This window comes from Theropithecus gelada, chromosome 14, assembly GCF_003255815.1.
Source record: "Theropithecus gelada isolate Dixy chromosome 14, Tgel_1.0, whole genome shotgun sequence".
In the NCBI taxonomy this organism is placed as follows: domain Eukaryota; kingdom Metazoa; phylum Chordata; class Mammalia; order Primates; family Cercopithecidae; genus Theropithecus; species Theropithecus gelada.
In genome coordinates this window covers 103,600,965-103,623,552 of record NC_037682.1, presented here as the reverse complement: position 1 = coordinate 103,623,552, position 22,588 = coordinate 103,600,965, and the positions used below count along the sequence as shown (strand labels likewise).

General features: G+C 42.3%; 1 protein-coding gene across 2 annotated transcripts in view; it reads right to left on the bottom strand.

Annotated features, from left to right (window-relative positions):
- Positions 1-22,588, bottom strand: part of DIXDC1 (DIX domain containing 1) — a 98,412-nt gene that overhangs the window by 15,526 nt on the left and 60,298 nt on the right. For both annotated transcript variants that reach the window (XM_025356273.1, XM_025356274.1), the window contains 9 exons: positions 21,812-21,865; positions 19,713-19,763; positions 16,541-16,645; positions 16,054-16,107; positions 15,463-15,555; positions 15,311-15,382; positions 14,181-14,270; positions 13,740-13,901; positions 13,150-13,216 (listed from right to left, as the gene is read on the bottom strand). In XM_025356273.1, the coding sequence (XP_025212058.1) occupies positions 13,150-13,216; positions 13,740-13,901; positions 14,181-14,270; positions 15,311-15,382; positions 15,463-15,555; positions 16,054-16,107; positions 16,541-16,645; positions 19,713-19,763; positions 21,812-21,865 (748 nt within the window). The remainder of the gene's footprint in view (positions 1-13,149; positions 13,217-13,739; positions 13,902-14,180; positions 14,271-15,310; positions 15,383-15,462; positions 15,556-16,053; positions 16,108-16,540; positions 16,646-19,712; positions 19,764-21,811; positions 21,866-22,588) is intronic.

Below are 22,588 nucleotides of genomic sequence, written 5' to 3'. Positions count from 1 at the left end.
AACTCGTCAAAGTCATTCTCCGTCCAACTTTGTTCTGTTGCTGGCAAGGAGCTGTGATCCTTTGGAGGAGAAGAGGTGCTCTGGTTTTTAGAATTTTCAGCTTTTCTGCTCTGGTTTCTCCCCGTCTTTGTGGTTTTATCTACCTTTGGTCTTTGATGTTGATGACCTACAGATGGGGTTTTGGTGTGGATGTCCTTTTTGTTGATGTTGTTGCTATTCCTTTCTGTTCATTAGTTTTCCTTCCAACAGTCAGGTCCCTCAGCTGCAGGTCTGTTGGAGTTTGCTGGAGGTCCACTCCAGACCCTGTTTGCCTGGGTATCACCAGTGGAGGCTGCAGAACAGCAAATATTGCAGAACAGCAAATATTGCTGCCTGATCTTTCCTCTGTAAGCTTTGTCCCAGAGGGGCACTTGCCTGTATGAGGTGTAAGTCGTCCCCTACTGGGAGGTATCTCCCAGTTAGGCTACACGGGGGTCAGGGACCCACTTGAGGAGTCTGTCTGTTCTCAGAGCTCAAACACCGTGCTGATAGAACCACTGCTCTCTTTAGAGCTGTCAGACAGGGACGTTTAAGTCTGCATAAGTTTCTGCTGTCTTTTGTTCAGCTATGCCCTGCCCCCAATGGTGGGGTCTACAGAGGCAGCAGGCCTGGCTGAGCTGTGGTGGGCTCCGCCTAGTTCGAGCTTCTGGGCAGCTTTGTTTACCTACTCAAGCCTCAGCAATGGTGGACGCCCCTCCCACTGCCAGGTTGTTGCCTCACAGTGTGATCTCAGATTGCTGTGCTAGCAGTGAGCAAGCCTTCATGTGTGTGTGGGACCCCCCAAGCCAGGCACTGGACAGTATCTCCTGGTCTGCGTTTGCTAAGACCAGGAAATGGAAATGCACAGTATCTGGGGGAGGAGTGTCCCATTTTTCCCAGGTACAGTCTGTCAGGGATTCCCTTGGCTAGGAAAGGGAAATCTCCCAACGCCTTGCACTTCCTGGGTGAGGTGATGTCCCGCCCTGCTTTGGCTCGCCTTCCATGGAGTGCACCCACTGTCCAATGAGATGAACCAGGTACCTCAGTTGGAAATGCAGAAATCACTTGTCTTCTGCGTCGATCCCGCTGGGAGCTGCAGACCGGAGCTGTTCCTATTTGGCTATCTTGGAACCCGTCCCAGGTTTTTCTTTTTCTAAGAGATGGGGTCTTGCTATGTTGGCCAGGTTGGTTTTGAACACCTGGCCTCAAGTGATCCTCCCACCTTGGCCTCCCAAAGTGCTGGGATTACAGGCTTGAGCCACCACACCCAGCCCTCATGGGGGAATTTTTGGTGTTACTATAAGTGATTCTTTTACAATTTTTTCCATTTCCAAATATTCATTGCTAGTATATACAAGAAGTAGTTTTTATTTTAGTTGACCTTGTGTCCTGTGACTTTGCTAAACTCCCTTCTTAGATACAATAGCTTTATTATAGATTCTTTGGGATTTTCTTTTTAGACAATCATGTCATCTACAACACAAGCCATGCTAAAGTTACTTCTTAGACACAGTAACTTTATTATAGTTTCTTTGGGATTTTCTATATAGACAATCATGTTATCTATAAACAGAGGCTGTTTTGTGCCTTCCTTTCCAATCTCTATGCCTTTTCTTTCTTTTCCTTGCATCTGTGTTCATTAGAGATACTGGTTTTGGTGTCAGGGTAAAATAAAATGTACTGGGAAGTGTTCCATCCTCTTCTACTTTCTAGAAGGATTTACGTAGAATTAGTATTATTTATTCCTGAAGTGCACCCATCTGGTCCTGAAGTTTTCTTCAATGGAGGATTTTAAACTAAAAATTAAATTTCTTTAATAACTATAAAACTAGGTTATCTATTTTCTTTTAAGTTTTGGTAGTTTGTATCTTTTAAGGAATTTATCCATTTTGTCAAATTGTTAGATTTATGAATAAAAAGTTTTTTCTAATACTCCTTTATTGTGCTTTTAATGTTTACAACATCTATAGTAATGTTGCCTCTTTCAATTCTTCTTCTTTTTTTTTTTTTTTTTTTGAGACCGTCTCACTCTGTTGCCCAGGCTAGAGTACAGTGGTGTAATCTTGGCTCACTGCAACTTCTGCCTCCTCGTTTCCTGGGTTCAAGTGATTCTCCTGCCTCAGCCTCCCGAGTAGCTGAGATTACAGGCACCTGCCACCATGCATGGCTGGTGTTTGTATTTTTAGTAGAGATGGGGTTTCGACATGTTGGCCAGGCTGGTCTCGAACTCCTCACCTCAAGTGATCCACCCACCTCGGCCTCCCAAGTGCTGGGATTACAAGCGTGAACCACTGTGCCCTGCCTGTTTCACTTCTAATATTGGTATCTTCTATCTTCTTTTTATCTTGGTCAGTTTGTCTATAGATTTATCAACTTTATTAAACTTTCCAAATAACCAAATTTTGGGTTGATTTTTTTCCCTATTTTCTAGTTTCAGTGTATTTTATTTCCAGTCTCATATTTATCCCTTCTTTTTGCTTGCTTTGAATTTAGTTTGCTTTTCTTTATCATGTTTCTTAAGGTAGCTTAAATTATTGAGTTCATTCATTGAAAACTCTTCTCATGTATAAAGAGTACTTAATGCTATGAATTTCCTTCTAAGCACTGTTTTTGTCACATCTCACAAATTTTTATTGTGTTTTCATTTTCTACTCAATTCAAAATATTTTGTAATTTCCTTTATGAATTCCTCTTTGACCCAAAGGATACTTAGAAATATGTTTTTCAATTTCCAAATATTTGGGGATTTTTCCAGATATTTTTCTGTTGACCTCTGTCTGGATTAATTCCATAAACAACACTGCATAAATTCAATTCTAAAAAATTTGTTTTGTTTTATGGCCAGAATGTGGCCTATCTTGGTAAATGTTTCAAATGCACTTGAAACATTTGGAGTATTCTCTAAATGTCAGTTAGAAAGAGCTGGTTGGTAGTGCTGTCCAGGTGGTTTTTGTTTTTTGTTTTGTTTGTTTGTTTGTTTTTGAGACGGAGTCTTGCCCTGACACCCAGGCTGGAGTGCAGTGGCACAATCTTGGCTCACTGCAACCTCTGCCTCCCGGGTTCGAGTGATTCTCCTGCCTCAACCTCCCAAGTAGCTGGGGTTACAGGCACTTGCCACCATGCCCGGCTAATTTTTGTATTTTTAATAGAGATAGAGGTTTCACCATGTTGGCCAGGCTGGTCTCAAACTCCTGACCTAAAGTAATCTGCCCACCTTAGCCTCCCAAAGTGCTAGGATTACAGTCGTGAGCTACCGTGCCCGGCCCAGGTTTTCCATATTCTTATTGATGTTCTGTACACTACTTCTACTGATTACTGCAAAAGAAATATTAAAGCCTCCAAGAGATAGGGGTTTCACCATGATGGCCAGGCTGGTCTCGAACTCCTGACCTCAAGTAATCTGCCCGCCCTGGCCTCTCAAAGTGCTGGGATTACGTCATGAGCCACCGCGCCCGGCCCAGGTTTTCTATCTTCTTATTGATGTTCTGTACAGTACTTCTACTGATTACGCAAAAGAAATATTAAAGCCTCCAATTGTAACTAGGTTGATTTATTTCTCCTTTCAGTTTTTGTTTCATGTATTTTTTGAGGGGGAGAGGAGGGAGGACAGTGTCTCATTCTGTCACCCAGTTGCCCAAGCTGGAGTGCAGCCTCCAACTCCCAGACTCAAGTGATCCTCCTGCCTCAGCCTCCCAAGTAGCTAGGACTTCAGGCATATGCCACCACACCTAGCTAATTAAAAAAAATTTTTTTTTTGTAGAGTCAGAGTCTCACCATGTTGCCCAGACTTGTCTCAAACTTCTGGGCACAAGTGATCCTCCTGCCTCAGCCTCCCAAAATGCATGGGATTACAATGAGCCACAGTGCCTGGCCTGCTTCATGTATTTCAAAGCTGTCATTGGGTATACACACATTTAGGATTATTATGTCTTCTTGGTGAATTGACCTTTTTATCATTAGGTATCATTTTTATACCTGGAAATATTCCTTGTTCTCAAGTATACTTTATCAGATACTAATATAACCACACTTCCTTTTGATTAGTGTTTCCATGGTATAGCTTTATCCATCTTTTTACTTTTAAATCCATTTATATCATTATATTTATAGTGGGTTTCCTATAAACAGTAGCTGGTTGAGTCTTCCTCACCTGTATGTGCATGTTATCAACATTTTCACTACAGCCTTTAACATATGAATCATAAATTCCTTGTCTGCTGGTTTCGACATCCTTGTCACATTTGAGTTTGGTTCTGTTGACTGCTTTTGCTCTTCACAGTGGCTTCGTTTTTCTTGTGGGTGCCTCATAATTTCTTACTGAATGCCAGACATATGTTAAGACAGGAGAGACAGAAGTAAAAATATCTGTTTAGAAATGGGCACACTGTTTGTTCTTCCAGGCCATTAGTGGGGACAGTTGAGTTAATTTGGTCAGAAGCTGAGCTGGGATTGAGATTTTTGTTAAGGTTACCTTCAGTGCACCACCATTTTCCAAGTCTTCTAGAGTTAGGTTTAGGGACAGCTGGTTGTTGGAGAGTTGTTCCTCGATGTTCCTTCCCCTCCCTCAGCTGTAGGCTTTCCTCATGTGCCTGTGCCTGGGTCAGCCTCTGTATGCTGTTTCCTGCCTCAGAAGCAGTCCACTGCTGCTAATTAAACAGTGCTTGCCCCTGTGGTGGTGGGAGATGAGCAGTGCTTCTCTGTTGTCCTCATGCAGCCCCAGTTTTTAAGTGGGGTTTTCTCAGTGATCCTGTCCCTTCCTCAGTGGCAGGCGACCTCTTACAATCTGAGTCCAAGATAGTTTCCTGCCCCTCTGCCAAGGTAGTGTTCCTTTTCCTTTCCATCGCCACTAGGTGTAATGGGTCTTCACCTTTGCCTACAGCAGGGACGGAGGGGTCAACAGGATTTGCTTCCCTTCCACAGTGGCTCAAGGCTTTGCTCCATAAGCGAGAATGGTCCACATGTGGCTTCATGCCTTTCCTGCAGTGGCAGCTGCCCCCTTGCTCCATGAAGGAGGGAGGGAGGGTTTTTTTAGACTCTAGTCCCATGACCAACCTTTTTTTAACCAAAAGCATATTAATTTTTAAATTGATACATATTAGTTATACGTATTTTTAGATTATATACATATATATGTGGGGGATTTTTGTTTTTTTTTTGAGACGGAGTCTCACTCTGTCACCCAGGCTGGAGTGCAGTGGCCCGATCTCAGCTCACTGCTAGCTCCACCTCCCGGGTTAACGCCATTCTCCTGCCTCAGCCTCCCAAGTAGCTGGGACTGCAGGCGCCCGCCACCGTGCCTGGCTAATTTTTTTGTATTTTTAGTAGAGACGGGGTTTCACCGTGTTAGCCAGGATGGTCTTGATCTCCTGACCTTGTGATCCGCCCACCTCGGCCTCCCAAAGTGCTAGGATTACAGGTGTGAGCCACCGCGCCCAGCATATATATATATTTTTAAGATGGGGTTTTGTTATGTTGCCCAGGCTGGTCTCAAATCCCTGGACACAAATAATACTCCCACATCAGCCTCCCAAGTAGCTGAGGTTACAGGCGAAAGCCCACCATGCCTGGCTCGTGTTATTTTGATACGTGCATACAATGTGCAATGATCAAGTCAGAGTAACTGGGATATCTATCACCTCAAACATTTATCTTTTCTCCTTTTTTTTTGAGACAGAGTTTCACTCTTGTTGCCCAGGCTGGAGTGCAATGGCGCAATCTCGGCTCACCACAACCTCAACCTCCTGGGTTCGAGCGATTCTCCTGCCTCAGCCTCCTGAGTAGCTGGATTACAGGCATGTGCCACCACACCTGGCTAATTTTTGTATTTTTAGTAGAGACAGGGTTTCTCCATGTTGGTCAGGCTGGTCTCGAACTTCCAACCTCAGGTGATCCACCTGCCTCGGCCTCCCAACGTGCTGGGATTACAGGTGTGAGCCACCGCACCTGGCCTACATTTATCTTTTCTTTATATTAAAACATCCCAATTCTTCTAGCTCTTTTATTTTTTTATTTTTCCTTTTTGAGACAGTCTCACTGTGTCGCCCAGGCTGGAGTGCAGTGGTGCGATCTCAGCTCACTGCAACCTCTGCTTCCTGGGTTCAAGCGATTCTTGTGTCTCAAGTGGCTGGGATTACAGGTGCTTGCCACCACACCTGCTAATTTTTGTATTTTTAGTAGAGATAAGGTTTCACCTGCCTCAGCCTCCCAAAGTGCTGGGATTACAGGTATGAGCCACCACGCCCAGCCTAGCTATTTCAAACTATACAATAAATTATAGCTATAGTCACCCTACTTTCCTATCAAACACTAGATCTCACTCCTTTTATCTAACTGTATTTTTGTATCCATTTACCAACCTCTCTGTCACCCTCCCCAAGCCTTCCCAGGTTCTGGTTACCACCAATCTACTTTCTATCTCCATGAGATACATTTTTTTTTTTAGCTCCCACATACTAGTAAAGAACATGTGGTATTTGTCTTTCTGTGCCTGGCTTATTTCACTTCACATAATAAGATCTAGCTCCATCCATGTTGCTGCAAAAGAAAGGATTTTATGCTTTGTTATAGCAGAATAATAATATTCCTTTGCATATATATATATATATACACACACACATATACACACACACACATTTTTTTTTCTTTATCCACTCATCTGTTGATGGTCACTTCGATGAATTCTATATCTTGGCTATTGTGTTTTTGTTTATTTGGTGTTTTGTTTTGTTTTTGAGACAGGATCTCACTCTGGAGTGCAGTGGCACAAACCATAGCTCACCACAGCTTTTATCTCCCAGGCTAAAGCTGTCCTTCCACTGCAGCCTCCTGAGTAGCCGGGACTACAAGCATGTGCCACCATGCCCAGCTAATTTTATTTTTAGTAGAGACAAGGTCTTGCTACGTTGCCCAGGCTGATCTCAAATTCCTGAGCTCAAGCTATCTTCCTGCCTCAGCCTCCCAAAGTGCTGGGATTACAGGCATGAGCCACTGTGACCGGCCTTGGCTATTGGAAATAGTGCTGCAATAAACATGGGAACACAGATACCTCTTTGATATACTGATTTCCTTTCTTTTGGATATATACCCAGCAGTGGAATTGCTGGCTCATATGGTAGCTCTATTTGTATTTTTTTTTTTTTTTTTGAGGAATGTCCACACTGTTTTCTATTGTAACTGTACTCATTTACATGCCCACCAATGGTGTATAATATTCATTCCCCTTTCTCTGCATCCTTGCTAGCATCCTTTTTTTTTCACATGCCCGCTGTGTCAAATGTCTTTTTGATAAAAGGCATTTTAACTGGAGTGAGATGATATCTCACTGTCACAACCAATCTTTTCATAAGCACCTGGTAGTCATGAAAAAGTATCTGCAAGTGGGTGCAAATTCCTCTTGTGTCTGTGGCTCCCAAGGTTCCTATACTGTCTTCTCAGCCTTTAGCAAATAATTAAAAATCTCAGGCCGGGTGCAGTGGCTCACCCCTGTAATCCCAACACTTTGGGAGGCCGAAGCGGGCAGATCACCTGATGTCAGGAGTTCAAGACCAGTCTGGCCAACATGGTGAAAACTCATCTCTACCAAAAATACAAAAATTAGCCAGGTGTAGTGGTGGGCACCTGTAATCCCAGCTACTTGGGAGGCTGAGGCAGGAGAATCGCTTGAACCTGGGAGGCAGAGGTTGCAGTGAGCCAAGATTGTGTCATTGCACTCCAGCCTGGGCAACAAGAGCAAGACTCTGTCTCAAAAAAAAAAAAAAAAATCTCAGCTGAATTCTTATCTGTTGTATAGTGGCCCCATCTTCCTCCCAGGCTCTACCACAAGTGAGCCAGTACTTTCATCCTATTTCTCCTTGTAGGCACCTGTTTCTTTTTCAGGTTAGTTGATTACACTATGATTTCATCTCTCTGATGGGTTCAAGAAAGTTACGATTTTTCAGATTCTCCAACTTTTTCTTGTTTCAGTAGAAGCAAGGCTCTTTCTGGCTTTCTACATCCTAGGTAGAAGGCAGAACTGCTATTTTTTACAAAACCTCACTTTTTAAATATTGTAGTAAAATTCACCATTTTAACCATTTTAAGGTGTGCAATTCAATGGCATTTAGTACATTTAAAATGATGTGCAAACAACCACCATTATCCAGTTCCAGAACACTGTCATCATCCCAAAAGAAAATCTGTATGCACTGAGTGGTTATTAGCTATTCCTCCCTTGCTCCTGACCCTGGAATCTGGCTAACCCACTCTACTTTCTGTCTCTATGGCTTTGCCTTTTCTGGACATTTTATATAAATGAACTTATACAATATGTGCCCTTTTGTGTCTGGCATCTTCCACTTCGCATAATGTTTTCCAGGTTCATTCACGTTGTAGCATGAATCAGTGCTTCATTCCTCTTTATAGGTGAATAATACTCCACTGTATGCATATATTAGAATTGGTCTATCCATTCATCAGTTGATGGACATCTGAGGTGTTTCTACTTTTTGAATATTGTGAATATGACTGCTAGGCACATAGACGTACACGTTTTTTTGAACTCCTGTTTTCAATTCTTTTGGGTCATATGGTAACTCCATGTTTAACTTTTTGAGGAAGTGCCAAACTGTCTTCCATAGCAGCTGCACCATTTACATCCCCAGAGCAATGTAGGACAGCTCCAACTTCTCCACATTCTCACCGACACTTATTATTCTCCATTTTTGACACCATTTAGTAGGTGTAAAGTGGTGTCTCACTGTGGTTTTGATGTGCATTCCCCTAATGACTAATGATTTTGGGCATCTTTTCATGGGTTTATTGGCCATTTGTTTGTTTGTTTGTTTTTTTAGACAGTATCTCGCTCTAGTGCCATGCTGGAGTGCAGTGGCACAATCTCAGCTCACTACAACATCAAACTCCCAGGTTCAAGCAGTTCTCCTGCCTCACCCACCGAGTAGCTAGGACTACAGGTGCACACCACCACACCCAGCTAATTTTTGTATTTTTAGTAGAGATGAGGTTTCACCACATTGGCCAGGGTGGTCTCTATCTCCTGACCTCATGATCTGCCCACCTCGGCCTCCCAAAGTGCTGAAGTTACAGGTGTGAGCCACCACACCTGGCCAGCCATTTCTTTATATTCTTTGGAGAAATGTCTATTCAAGTATTTTGCCTGTTTTCTCTTGGGTTGTTTGTCCTTTTGCTGTTGAGTTGTAAGAGTTTTTTATATATTCTGGATCCTAGATCCTTATCAAACAATATGATTTGCAAATATTTTCTCCTATTCTGTAGGTTGTCTGCTTACTTTCTCGATAGAGTTCTTTTATACAAAAAAGTTTTTAATTTTGATGAAGTCCAATTTTATCTTTTATCTATTTATTTATTTTATTTTATTATTATTATTTTTGAGACAAAGTCTCCCTCTGTAGCCCAGGCTGGAGTGCACTGGTGCAATCTCAGCTAGCTGCAACCTCTGCCTCCCAGGTTCAAGTGATTCTCTTGCCTCAGCCTCCCGAGTAGCTGGGATTACAGGTGCCCACTACCACACCCACCTAATTTTTGTATTTTTAGCAGAGATGGGGTTTCACCATGTTGGCCAGGCTGGTCTCAAACTCCCAATCTCAGGTGATATACCCACCTTGGCCTCCCAAAGTGGTGGAATTACAGGCATAAGGCACTGTGCCCAGGCCAGTTTTATCTTTTTCCTTTTGTTGCTCATGCTTTTGATATCCTATCTAAGAATCCACTGCCAAATCCAAGGTCATGAATATTTTCCTCTATGTTTTCTTCTAAGAACTTTATAGCTTTAAGCTCTTATATTGAAGTCATTGATCTATAGTCTGAGTTAACTTTTGTATATGGTGTGAAGTAAGGGGTCCCATTTCATGGAAATATCCAGTTGTCCCTAGCACCATTGGTTGAAAAGAACATTCTGTGGTTATATGGGTTTTTATATGAACTCTCAATTTGATTTCACTAATCTATTGTTTTACTTTAAATCTGAAATAATTATTGTTTTCCCTTAAGAGTAAACGGCAAGAAAGGAAGTGGGTTCAGAAAGTACATTACTCTTTCAGGAAATTTAATTATGTTGAAAAGGAAAGAGAAAGGGCACAGCCAGAGGGGAATGAGAAGCATTTGCCTTGCATCTCTCATATGCTCCACAGTACACTAGATGATTTCATTTCATTTCATGCTCAAATTCTTCAATATTACTTTGGTTCCATAAAAAAGGAAACTAAGATTCAATGACATTAACATTTTGCCCATGGTCACACACTGTGCTGAATGGCAGAGCCAAAACTGTACCCTACATCTGTTTGATTGTATATTCTGTATTTTTCCCTCTCTATTATTTTGTGTCCAGTTTTGGACATGACTTTACAGTGCCTTGGGACCTACAGAGAGAGAGATCTAGTTTACATTTAAAAATATAGTACTAGGCTGGGCGCAGTGGCTCATGCCTGTAATCCCAGCACTTTGGGAGGCCAGGGTGGGTGGATTGCCTGAGCTCAGGAGTTCAAGACCAGCCTGGGCAACACAGTGAAACCCTGTCCCTACTAAAATACAAAAAATTAGCCGGGTGTCGTGGCACGCGCCTGTAATCCCAGACACTCGGGAGGCTGAGGCAGGAGAATCGCTTGAACCCGGGAGGCAGAGCTTGCAGTGATTTGAGATCATACCACTGCACTCCAGCCTGGGCAACAGAACAAGACTCTGTCTCAAAATGAATATTAAAAAAAAAAAAAAAAGTACTGAAGCTCAGAAAAGAACTGAGATTTGAGATAAAACATAAAAATAATCGGCACACAAGTGTAGTTAAAGCCAGGGAGTGGAAGAGATCACTTGATGCCAAAGACAATATGAAAAGGCTTAGGTTTAGGCTTCAATTGGATGGAATCCCAGGACATGTCAACATTCAAGAATTAGAGCAGAATAAAATGAGATTCAGGAAGGACTAGAAGGAAAACTCAGTATTGACTTCACTACCTGCCAGTGGCAAATCGAACTTGTTCATCTCTATATCTCCAGCATCTAACGTTGATGGTGAATAATGGATGCTCAGTAAATATGTTAGATAAATATCTGAATGACACTGAAACTGAAGAAGAAGAAAGTTTCCAGGAGACTTTTAGAGAATAGTCAATGCTTTTGAAAAGACAATGAAAGATAAGGTTTAAAAAGTAACCACTTGATTAGGCAACAAAAAAGTCAACAGTGACCCAACCAGAAGAACACTAAGCAGAGTAACAGATAAAAGACTGTAGTGGGTTGAGTAGTGAACAGGAAGTGAGGAAGAAAAGAGAGCACGTATAGACCATTCTTTTAAGAATTTTGATGTAGAGGAATAAGAGAAATAAGTCAGTAGCTAGAGAGCTGGCCAGAGTTAACAAGTTTTTGTATTTTCAGATAAGAGACATTTCAGCTTGTTTGTGAATACAGATATCACTGGAAGCATTAGATTAACAACTTAGTTTTCAAGCAGCTGTAGATTTATTTGTAATATTTTAAATACTATATATGCGCAAAGTAATTTTTCTAGGGGGGAGTTTATTATACTTAAAAAAGAAATTTCTAAGTATACCTATTTATATTGGCAGTTTACACTAATCTGAAGAAATCAATGAATACAATAATAATAAAAATCCTCTCCAAACAATAGAAACGACTATTTTGTAACACTGTTAGAAAAGGAAACTGGAACTAATTCTGGTAATAAAATAATTCATTGCCAACATGGCGGAACCCCATCTCTACTAAAAATACAAAAATTAGCCAGGTGTGGTGGTGCACGTCTGTAATCCCAGCTACTGGGGAGCCTGAGGCAGGAGAATCACTTGAACCCGGGAGGCAGAGGTTGCAGTGAACAGAGATCGCGCCACTGCACTCCAGCCTGGGCAACAAGAGCGAAACTCCATCCCCCGCCGCTAAAAAAAAAAAAAATTGTTTCATTCCCAGCATAGATACCTCATCCAAGAGGAAAAGATATCTGGGATCAGAGGTTTGAAATGCTATTTTATTTACTCTACAAAAAAATTTTACATTTCATATTTTTGCAAGTATTTTCAGTATTTTAATTTAGGTTTCTTAATGTGCTTTTAAAAATTTATATGTAACATACAAAACTGTTTCTAGTCAGCTTTTTACTATTTGGTTTTTATAAATTATTGTTTAGACACCTTTCGATTAGGCTTGATTAAAAAATAAGAAAATGTGAACATTACTAAGCCACAAAAGGCAAAATACAAACTAAAATAGGAATTACCAGGCAGGGTAGCTTTCCAACAAGTTTGAACAAATGGGAAAAAATATAGAGTGGGCATGGAGCAGGTTAAAATACACTTTCTAGCCATGGCCACTAGATGGTGCAAACATTTTGCAGGACTTAAACTAAATGCCTTAAGCACTCAAAGTTTTTTGTTTTGTTTTGTTTTGTTTTGTTTTGTTTGAGATGGAGTCTCTGTCGCCCAGGCTGGAGTGCAATGGCGCAATCTTGGCTCACTGCAACCTCTGTCTCCTGGGTTCAAGTGATTCTCTTGCCTCAGCCTCCTGAGTAGCTGAGATTACAGGCGTGTGCCACCACACCTGGCTAATTTTTGTATTTTTAGTAGAGATGGGGTTTCACCATGTTGGCCAGGCTGGTCTTGAACTCCTGACCTCAGGTGATCCGCCCGCCTCAGCCTCCTAGAGTGCTGGGATTACAGGCGTGAGCCACCGCACCCAGCCTCAGTGCTCAAAGTTTTAAGAGTATCTCCAAATAAATTAAATGCCTTGCTTCAAGGAAGAAGTGGAAATTTTTTTTGTGCTATCTGGGAGTGTAGGAAAATTTATGTATGTATGTGTATTTGTTGTTTTATATTTTGCTTTTTCAGCATAAATGTTTTGAGCTTGTATGTTCTTCAAAGATATTTTAGCCTCTCTGAGTCAACAGCATCCTGCCTGCACGTGGCTAAATGGCACTGGGGGTGATGATGGCATATGTCTTCATGGTCTTAGAACTAACTCAATTCCAGTATTTCTACAGAAACAAAATAGTATAAAAGTGAAGTACTACAAGAAAAATTACATCCCCAAAATATTGGTAGTATGAAAAATACTAAATTCCTGGTCTAATATGCTAGGAGTCCCTACTGAGCAAAAATGGGTACTTACTTGAATTAGGGGGCCAGGACTCCCGGTATTCACTACCTACTTGAGTTCTGGGTGACTTGACCCGAACCTGCGGAGCCACACAAAAATCACAAGAGTTATGATCAATGGGAGAATTTAACCAAGAAATTTAAATCATAAAAGTGTGCTTAAAATACTACATATTTTTCTACCACCTCTTCCACAACATATAAAATCGAATATATTTATCCTAACAATAAACAATAATAATATATATGAAAGGCTTTCTGGTTTCCAATGTATTTTCCATATATTTTCTCATCCAATGCCAAGCTCATTCAGGGGTAGGTGGGAGGGGAAGAAGCAGTAAAGGGAGACCCTGTGGGGTCAAGAGCCACAATCCTTACACAGCTACAGTTGCTGGGAGCCAGTGTGACCATGAACTCCTTCTCTGGATTGTCATACCGTAATGAATAGTCAGTTCCGCTGAGAGAAAAACTAATAGAGAAAAACAACTCTAACCTTTAACAGGGTCTTGTATCTCTTCACACTGCCTTCATCTCAATTAACATTCTTAAAACCCGGCTTTCTCAGGAGCTTGCCTAAGAGAGACACCACAGCAAGAAGGTTACCTTTCTTTCTTGTTTCTTCTGCGTCTCCATAACGTGCAGGCGCTCCATGAGGCTGGAGATGCCCTGCTCCAAGCTGTCAATGGTGTGGTGCTGAGGATCGTGCCCACTGAAGCTGTTGCGCAGGCTGCGGAGAGCATCTCGAACAAGCTGCAGGTCGCTGGTCTGTGGGCAAAAATAAGGTGCTGCTGGCATGGCCCGGTGCCACATCCCAACCACTGGGCTGAAGTTTCCAGAAGAGATTTCTTTTTCCCCCACAGAAGCAGGCCTATGGTTTCTCCACTAATTCTTAATTTTGTATAGCAAGTGCCTCACATCTTTACACACTCCACAGATCCAGGAATTAGGGAACTGGAATATAAAAGGCCTCATCCACTGGCCGTGGGTTTGGCACTCTTTGGTTTCAGTGGGAAATGGCAGGTCTCCGTCAATCCAGGTACCTACCCCTCTGTTGCTGATTGAAGCAGCTCCTTTTCCTGCTGTTGGAAGGAGAAAACCATTGCTTTGAGAGTTGTGACTGTTGTAGTTGGCCACCTATAGCAGCAGGAAGAAATGTTGCTTGTTAAAGGGAGAATTGTAAACTAGATGTGCTGTCTTATTTTTCTTCTTTACATTTATCAGTTCCTGACGAAGTATATAATTGTCTGTTTGTTTAATGGCTCTCTTTATTAAAATGTATCGTTCTTAAGTATAGATTTTTTTCCCCTTTTGGTCACTGCCGTATGCCCAGCACTTGACACTTAGTACGCATTGTTGGATGTGAATGAAGGAAATGCTAACCTCCACCTGGAGGCCACAACCTAGCCTCTGCCACAGCACTGGAGAGCCTCAGAATGCTGCTCCAGCACTGCCTAGCTTTGCTTCAGTAATTTAAAAATAATGCTGAATATATATATATATGTTTTGTTTTGTTTTTTGGGACAGAGTCTTGCTCTGTCACTCAGGCTGGAGTGAAGTGGTACAATCTCAGCTTATGGCAACCTCTGCCCACCGCCCCCGCTCTGGGTTCAAGCGATTCTCCTGCATCAGCCGCCTGAGTGGCTGGGATTACAGGCCCGTGCCATCTTGCCTGGCTAATTTTTGTATTTTTAGTAGAGACGGGGTTTCACCACATTGGCCAGGCTGGTCTCAAACTCCTGACCTCAAGTTAGCCACCTGCCTTGGCCTCCCAAAGTGCTAGGATTACAGATGTGAGCCACTGTGCCAGGCCATGGTGAATATTTTTTGAGTCTGACTCTATGCCAAGTGGATCCAACAGGACTGTGCTTAGTTATTTATGTGGATTACCTCATATATTCTTCATAATGACGGACTGAATCACTATTATTTCCATTTTCCAAATAAGCCCTATTTCTAAGGTTCAGAAGATAAGCAACTGAAGGCCACACAACGTAGGAGTGGTAAAGGTAGAACATGAAACCAGATTTTCTTATTCTGGAACCTGTCCTCTTAACTAGCTCATCATAGAGTCTCCTAACAAACGAGCCTGTGGCCTTGGTTCAGCTCTGAGTCAGAAACACCATCGCCCCGTTTGCTTCCTAAATGTGGGAGGGAGAACACAGGGTCTAGGTTACCTCATCTGCCTCTCTTTTCATACAGTGAGCCAAGAGGACATCTTTGTGTTCTAGCTCTCGCTCTAGATCCACCTGCAAAACAGACACTAAATCAGAGAAGGATTTCTTTGGGCCAAAGGGGCAGGAGAGTCAGGGGCTGAATATGTTCTGACCTGGTGGTAACTGGCATCAGAGAGTTTCCGGAGTGCTTCTTCTAACTTGGCCTGGTGCTGCTGAAGGAGGCGATCCTTCTGCCCCAGCTCTTTCTGCAACAGAGATAGAGCTTTCAGATGAGTGGCAAAACCAGGGGCACTGAAAAGTTCACCCTCTGTAATATAACTTCCACTCAAGTAAAGTAGAGCCTCAGGAAAAGAAAGTCCTTTCCTCAGAATATACCAGGAAGACTTTACACACCATAATAGTCTTACATAGTGCAAAGGATTCTTCAAGAGTAATGAAGAAGGGAACTGTCATTTGTAGGAGGACCAGTATGAGCCATTCATACTAGTCAGAGATAAAGGTAAGACTAGAACTGAAGTTTCTAGACCCCTCATCCTGTACTCCCTCTCCTAGCTGTGCCATCTATTCTTCAGGGCTAGTGCATCAGGGGACACAGAAAAATGCTTCCTTCTAAAAAGCAAGGATAAAAAAAAAATTAAAAAGCAAGGATGAGAATAGAATACTGAAGTGCTTTTTGAGCAACAATAATGGGCTGTTCACGAAAGGTCAGTGGAAGGCATTTCCAAACTGATATTCACTCTTACTTTATATTCTCCCAAGAGCCGGTTCCTCTCATCTAGCTTCCTCTGCAGATCCACCTGCAAGGATAAGAAAGAATTCATGGCACGCAGGTACTGCCTGCTAATCCTCAAGGAAACCAGCTACTTAGTAACCATAGTTAATGCTGGCAGTTACAGTATGCAGCACAGAGAGGGTATGATGGTAAAAATACACAGCTGCTCTCCATGTTGTTAGTGAAGTAATTAGACTGTAGAACCACAATTTTGCCTCGGTATCTCAGTGTCCTCAAAGTTGAAGAGGAGATCAAGGACCTTCCTGCCCAGTATGATGTGGGCTTTCACCTAGGAACAGAGATGAGTCTAATGGGGAATAAAAATAATTGCAGACACTTAGGGCAGGCATCCCAGAAGCAAGATAAGAGATTAGGATGGCCAGTCTAATAGCACTTCATGCACTAGCCTGTTCTGCTAATGGGGCTCGCTGAGGTCAAGGCTCATTCATTTAACTCACATTCTGGTTGTGCAGCTCATCTTTGTCCATATTTGCCCTCAGTAGCTCTTGTTTGAGCTGAAGAACAGATGTGTCCTGCTGAGTCAATCTCTGCTGCAAGGCATCCTAGGGGAAAAAGCATACTAATTATTGTTGTCTCAATTCATCAATCAGCCAGTTGTTATTACAAATTACTAAACCCTTTAATGTGTTTCCAGCATTCGTTATGGCAGACTGGAAGACAAATGGAGTAAAAGGGTCTTGCCACGAGTTGCTGAGGAGGGGTTTTTCTGTCCCCCTCTAGGAAACTGGCATCCAGAGCAAAATCCTTTCCACTGTTCTATGAAACTTACTGAAACCTGATTTTTTTTCTCTGCTTACTATTCGTCCCCGCCCTCAATCCTGATAGCACGGTGTATTCGAGAGAGAATGACTGGACTTTGGGATCAGAGAGACATAGATTCAAATTATAAAGCTACCACTTACTACTTTTGTGATGTTAACCTTGGACAATGCACTCTACTTTCTCCCACCTGGGCTTTCTCATCTATATCTTGGGCATATAAATACTCAATCTAGAGTAGCTCTTTTTCCCTCTACCTCTCTGCCCAGTCCCCATTTCCTGGAGAGATGGGCCCTATTCATCCCGCCACTCTGTTGTTAAAGAATCCCTGAAATCACTCCCACGCTGGCTTCCAGAGCCTTGCTGCTAACCTGCTTCCAATGGCTTCCAATGCCTAGTCTGGACCAGGATTAGAATTATCTTTCCACTGAGCAGAACTGTTCTTTGATTCATGATTCCTCTTCCCAATTTCCTAGGATCTTAATAGCATTAGGTTTTCTTTCCCTCAGCTTGAACCCTCTTGGTTCCTATCATGCCTAACAAAAGGTGAGCTGGATATCCTTGCTTATAAGGACAGTTATGACACATTCCATCAACCATGGTGGCTTCAAATAGAACTAATGGACTAGGGCTGCATTCTAATATATTTGTCTTGACTTTTCTCTCTTTACAGACTGCAAAGAAATGGTACAGACTATGAAGAATGTGGGAGCCCATTCTTAATTATACTCTCTGCCATGACAGTACATGGTAAAGGAAGTCTAAGATACCCTTGGCATCAGTAGTTCAAAGGAATATTTCCCAAAATGTGCTCCATGGGACATTAATGTGCCACATGACATTACATGGAAGAAAAGACACTCCTGTGGTTATTAATTCTAAATCATTTTTAGGCCAACCTCTTTACGACAGACCTTTTCAGATCCTTTATATGTTATTATTCACAGTGAGTCTTCAAGACTGCAGAGCATTTCTCAAATTTATCTGACCATGGAACACATTTGTTTTTTAAAGTGTTTCAAAAGTACTAAGCCTGCAAAATATACTTTGGAAAATGTTGCTGAGTGATAACTCTAGTCTAGCCCATCAATGGATATGCAAGGAAGAGGGGAAAAGCAGCAACATAAAAACATCCTCTTCTACTTCTAGGTTTTATTCCACAGATATACTCCCATTTGGGTGAAATAACATATATTCAGGCTGGACATGGTGGCTTACGCCTGTAATCCCAGCACTTTGGGAGGCCAAGGCGTGCGGATCACGAGGTTAGGAGTTCGAGACCAGCCTGGCCAATATGGTGAAATCCTGTCTCTACTAAAAATACAAAAATTAGCTGGGCGTGGTGGCACACGCCTGTAATCCCAGCTACTTGGGAGGCTGAGGCAGGAGAATTGCTTGAACCTGGGAGGCAGAGGTTGCAGGGAACCGAGATCATGCCATTGCACTTCAGCTCTGGGCAACAGAGCAAGACTTCATCTCGGAAAAAACAAAACAACTAATATTCAAGGCTGTTAGACCATCGTTTATATTAGCAAAAACTAGAAATTTTCATATATAATAAATTATTTAGCATATGTATGTATGTATACAGTGAAAAACAATAGAATATGATAACAGCCATAAAAAAAGACCTAGGAAAGTCTTTAGGTACTACTGACATAGAATGAGCTCGAAGATATACTACTAAGTGAAAAAAAGCAAGGTGTCAAGTTGTATTTCTAGTATACTACTATTTGGGTAAAACCGTGGGGGAAAACGATACACACACATATGTGCTAATAACTGTTAAGATGCATCTAAGAGGTCGGGCGTGGTGGCTCACACCTGTAATCCCAGCACTTTGAGAGGCCGAGGCGGGCAGATCACCTGAGGTCAGGAGCTCAAGACCAGCCTGGCCAACATGCTAAAACCCAGTCTCTATTCAAAATACAAAAAGTAGCTGGGTGTGATGGTGCACACCTGTAATCCCAGCTACTTGGGAGGCTGAGGCAGGAGAGTCACTTGAACCCGGGAGGCGGAGATTGCAGTGAGCCAAGATCGCACCACTGCACTCCAGCCTGGGCAACAGAGTGAGAGTCCATGTCAAGATTTAAAAAAAAATAAATAAAAAAAGATACCTCTAGGAAAGAGAACTAGGTGACTGAGGGGACAGGGCTGGCACGCAGACTTTTCATGGTTTATCTTTTTATACCTTTAAAATTGTTTGAATGTTAGTTAATTATTCAAAAACAAAGTAAATAACAATTTTTTAAAGGATATTCTTTTTTATTTTTCTTTTTTTTGAGACGGAGTCTCGCCTTGTCACCTAGGCTGGAGTGCAATGGAGTGATCTCAGCTCACTGCAACCTCCTCCACCTGGATTCAAGCGATTCTCCTGCCTCAGCCTCCCAAGTAGCTGGGATTACAGGTGCTGCCACCACGCACAACTAATTTTTTTGTATTTTTAGTAGAGATGGGGTTTCACCATGTTGGCCAGGCTGGTCTCGAACTCCTGACCTCGTGATCTGCCCGCCTCGGCCTTCCAAAGTGCTGGGATTACAGGCATGAGCCACAGCGCCTGGCCCTAAAGGACATTCTTTCACATTGAAGAGGGTTCTTTTACATATAGAGACAATCAAGGTGGCACAGATGGAAATGGCAGCACCGTGAATCATAACCACTAGAAATAAGCCTCAGCAAATCAAAGGTATATTCCTCGACATGTCTCACTTCCCTCCCACAAAGCCCTTTCTTTACCAATAGCACAGAGCTACTAAAGGTCCACAGAAAATTCCACCTCTCACCACTCACCAGCAGACTACTTTACATTGCAGAGACTTTATTTAAAGAACTAAATGTCTTCTTTTTTACCTTTATCCCCTGTAAGTTTCTGGCTTCTTGTTTACATTTCAGCAGCTCCTTCTGCAAACCAAATATAGTTAGATCAGATGGTGACATCTGGGTTGCTTCAGACTGCATTACCTCATTCTGTCGGCAAGAGGACAAAACCCAGTTGATCATTCCATGAAAAATTAACCCCCTACTAAGGCAGACAACAGCTCTGGTCCAGTGAGCAGTACAGGCTGATCCACAGAAACAAGAAGAGAACCATTCTGTTCTTCTCTGTTGGCACCCAGGCTCAACTGCTCAGGTAGAGAAGAGTTGCCAAGAAAGAAGATACCCCATCATTCCCACAGGCTCTCATTTCTATATTTAGCAATCTTCACCAACAGGAAAACCTAATTATAATAATCTAAATCCCTCTCACTAAATATATGATATCTAAATATGCCTACCCCCAATGTCATTAAATAATTATATCTATTCTTAATGTTCAGCAAAGGGTTGGAGTGTTTCTTTGTGAGTCAAACAAAAACACATTTCAACTAATAATGAAATACTGAGTAATTAACATTCCCTTACAATAGATAAAATATATGTACACGATTGTCACTAGGAAATAGATTTTAGAAGGGGAACAACCATAACCCAGACTCCGATCTCTTCTCTTCCTATTGTATCACATCAAGAGTTTGCAATTAACATATCTAAAATGGGGATCTGTAACTTGGACTCCACAGATAGGCTCAAAAGTTGCTCTATTAGGCTGGGAACAGTGGTTCATGCCTATATCCCAGCACTTTGGGAGGCCAAGATGGGAGAATCACTGGAGTCCAGGAGTTCAAGACCAGCCTAGGCAACAAGGCGAGAGCAATCTATACAAAAAACACAAAAATTAGCCAGGCATGGTGGTGCATTCCTGAAGCCCCAGCTACTAGGGAGGCTGAGGTGGGAGGATCGCTTGAGGCTGGGAGGTCGAAGCTGCAGCTAGCCATGATCATGCCATGGCATTCAGCCTAGGTGACAGAGTGAGACTCTGTCTCAAAAAACAAACAAACAAAACAAAACAAATAAATAAAAGTTGCTCTATTAAAAATTCATGTTGGCCAGGCACGGTGGCTCACGCCTATAATCCCAACACTTTGGGAGGCCAAGGCAGGCGGACCACAAGGTCAGCAGTTCGAGACAAGCCTGGCCAACATAGTGAAACCCCATCTCTACTAAAAATACAAAAATTAACCAGGTATGGTGGCGGGCACCTGTAGTCCCAGCTACTTGGGAGGTTGAGGCAGGAGAATTGTTTGAACCTGGGAGGCGGAGGTTGCAGTGAGCTGAGACCGCACTCCAGCCTGGGTGACAGAGCCAGACTGTCTCCAAAAAAAAAATTCATGTCTATGAGTATGAATGCAAACATACATGCATACTTGCAGGGAGAGGGTTAATGGCTTTAGTCATATACTTATGACTGAAAGAAAAGCTAGGAATCACTAACCTAAAATAATTCTGAGAAGTATTTATAAAAAAAGACTGTACTGGTATTAGATACACTTTTTTTTCTTTTAATTAAAGAATAATAACCATGAAATATTTCAAACATACAGAATGGTACAACCAATGACACTGAAATTCTATTACCTACCACCAGGATTAAAAAGGTATTACCTTCCTGACATATTTGGGATGTATCTCTCTCTTTTAAGAAAAGACATAATATAGATACAGGAAAGATTCTAATTCTGAAATCCCTTTCCCTCTTGAAGTTGTGTAACATTCCCATAATGGTTTTTTGTTTTGTTTTGTTTTTTAGATGGAGTCTCGCTTTGTTGCCCAGGCTGGGGTGCAGTGGCACGATCTTTGCTCACTGCAACCTCCTCCTCCCGGGTTCAAGCAATTCTCCTGCCTCAGCCTCCCAAGTAGCTGGGACTACAGATGTGTGCCAGCACGCCCGGCTGATTTTTTGTATTTTTAGTAGAGACAGGGTTTTGCCATGTTAGCCAAGATGGTCTCGATCTCCTGACCTTGTGATATGCCCACCTCAGCCTCCTGAAGTGCTGGGATTACAGGCGTGAGCCACTGCGCCCGGCCCCCATAATGTTTTTAAGGGGTAAAATATGTATGTCTTGACATACCTTTAAGTCCTGATTCTCCTCCATACTCTGATCCAGACGACTTTGGATTATAATCTGAATATAAGACAAAAAGAGATAGCTAAACACCTATGCTGTGAAGTTCACAGGCCACTCATTCAACAAATATTTATTGAACACTACTAGATGCCAGCTCTGTACTGTGGATACAAAGAAGAACCGGAAACAGTTCCTGCTCTCTGATGGAAGCATATGCACCAAGTAGCAGGTAGATCTATGTGGATAAAGCTTAAAATAAGTATGGGTGGGCCAGGCGTGGTGGCTCACATCTGTAATCCCAGCACTTTGGGAGGCCAAGGCAGGCAGATCACTTGAGGTTAGGTGTTGGAGACCAGCCTGGCCAACATGGTGAAACCCCACCTCTACTAGAAATACAAAAATTAGCCAGGTGTGGTGGTATACACCTGTAATCCCAGCTACTCGGGAGGCCAAGGCAGGAGAATCACTTGAACCCAGGAGGCAGAGGTTGCAGTGAGCCAAGATCGTGCCACTGCACTCCAGCTTGGGCAACAGAGCAAGACTGTCTCAAAAAAAAAAAAAAAAAAAGAAGAGGAAGAAGGGGGGGGGGGTTGGGTGCAGGGAGGGGGGGGGGGTAAAGGGAAGAAGAAATGGCAAGAGATGAAGTTGGAGAGAAATATCAGGGCCAGATCATGAAAGGCCAGTGAGGGCAATGGGGAATCAATGAAAAGTTTTATGCAGAAGGGTGACAAAATGAAGTATGTCTTTAAGGCAAATTATTCTTTTTTTTTTTTTTTTTTT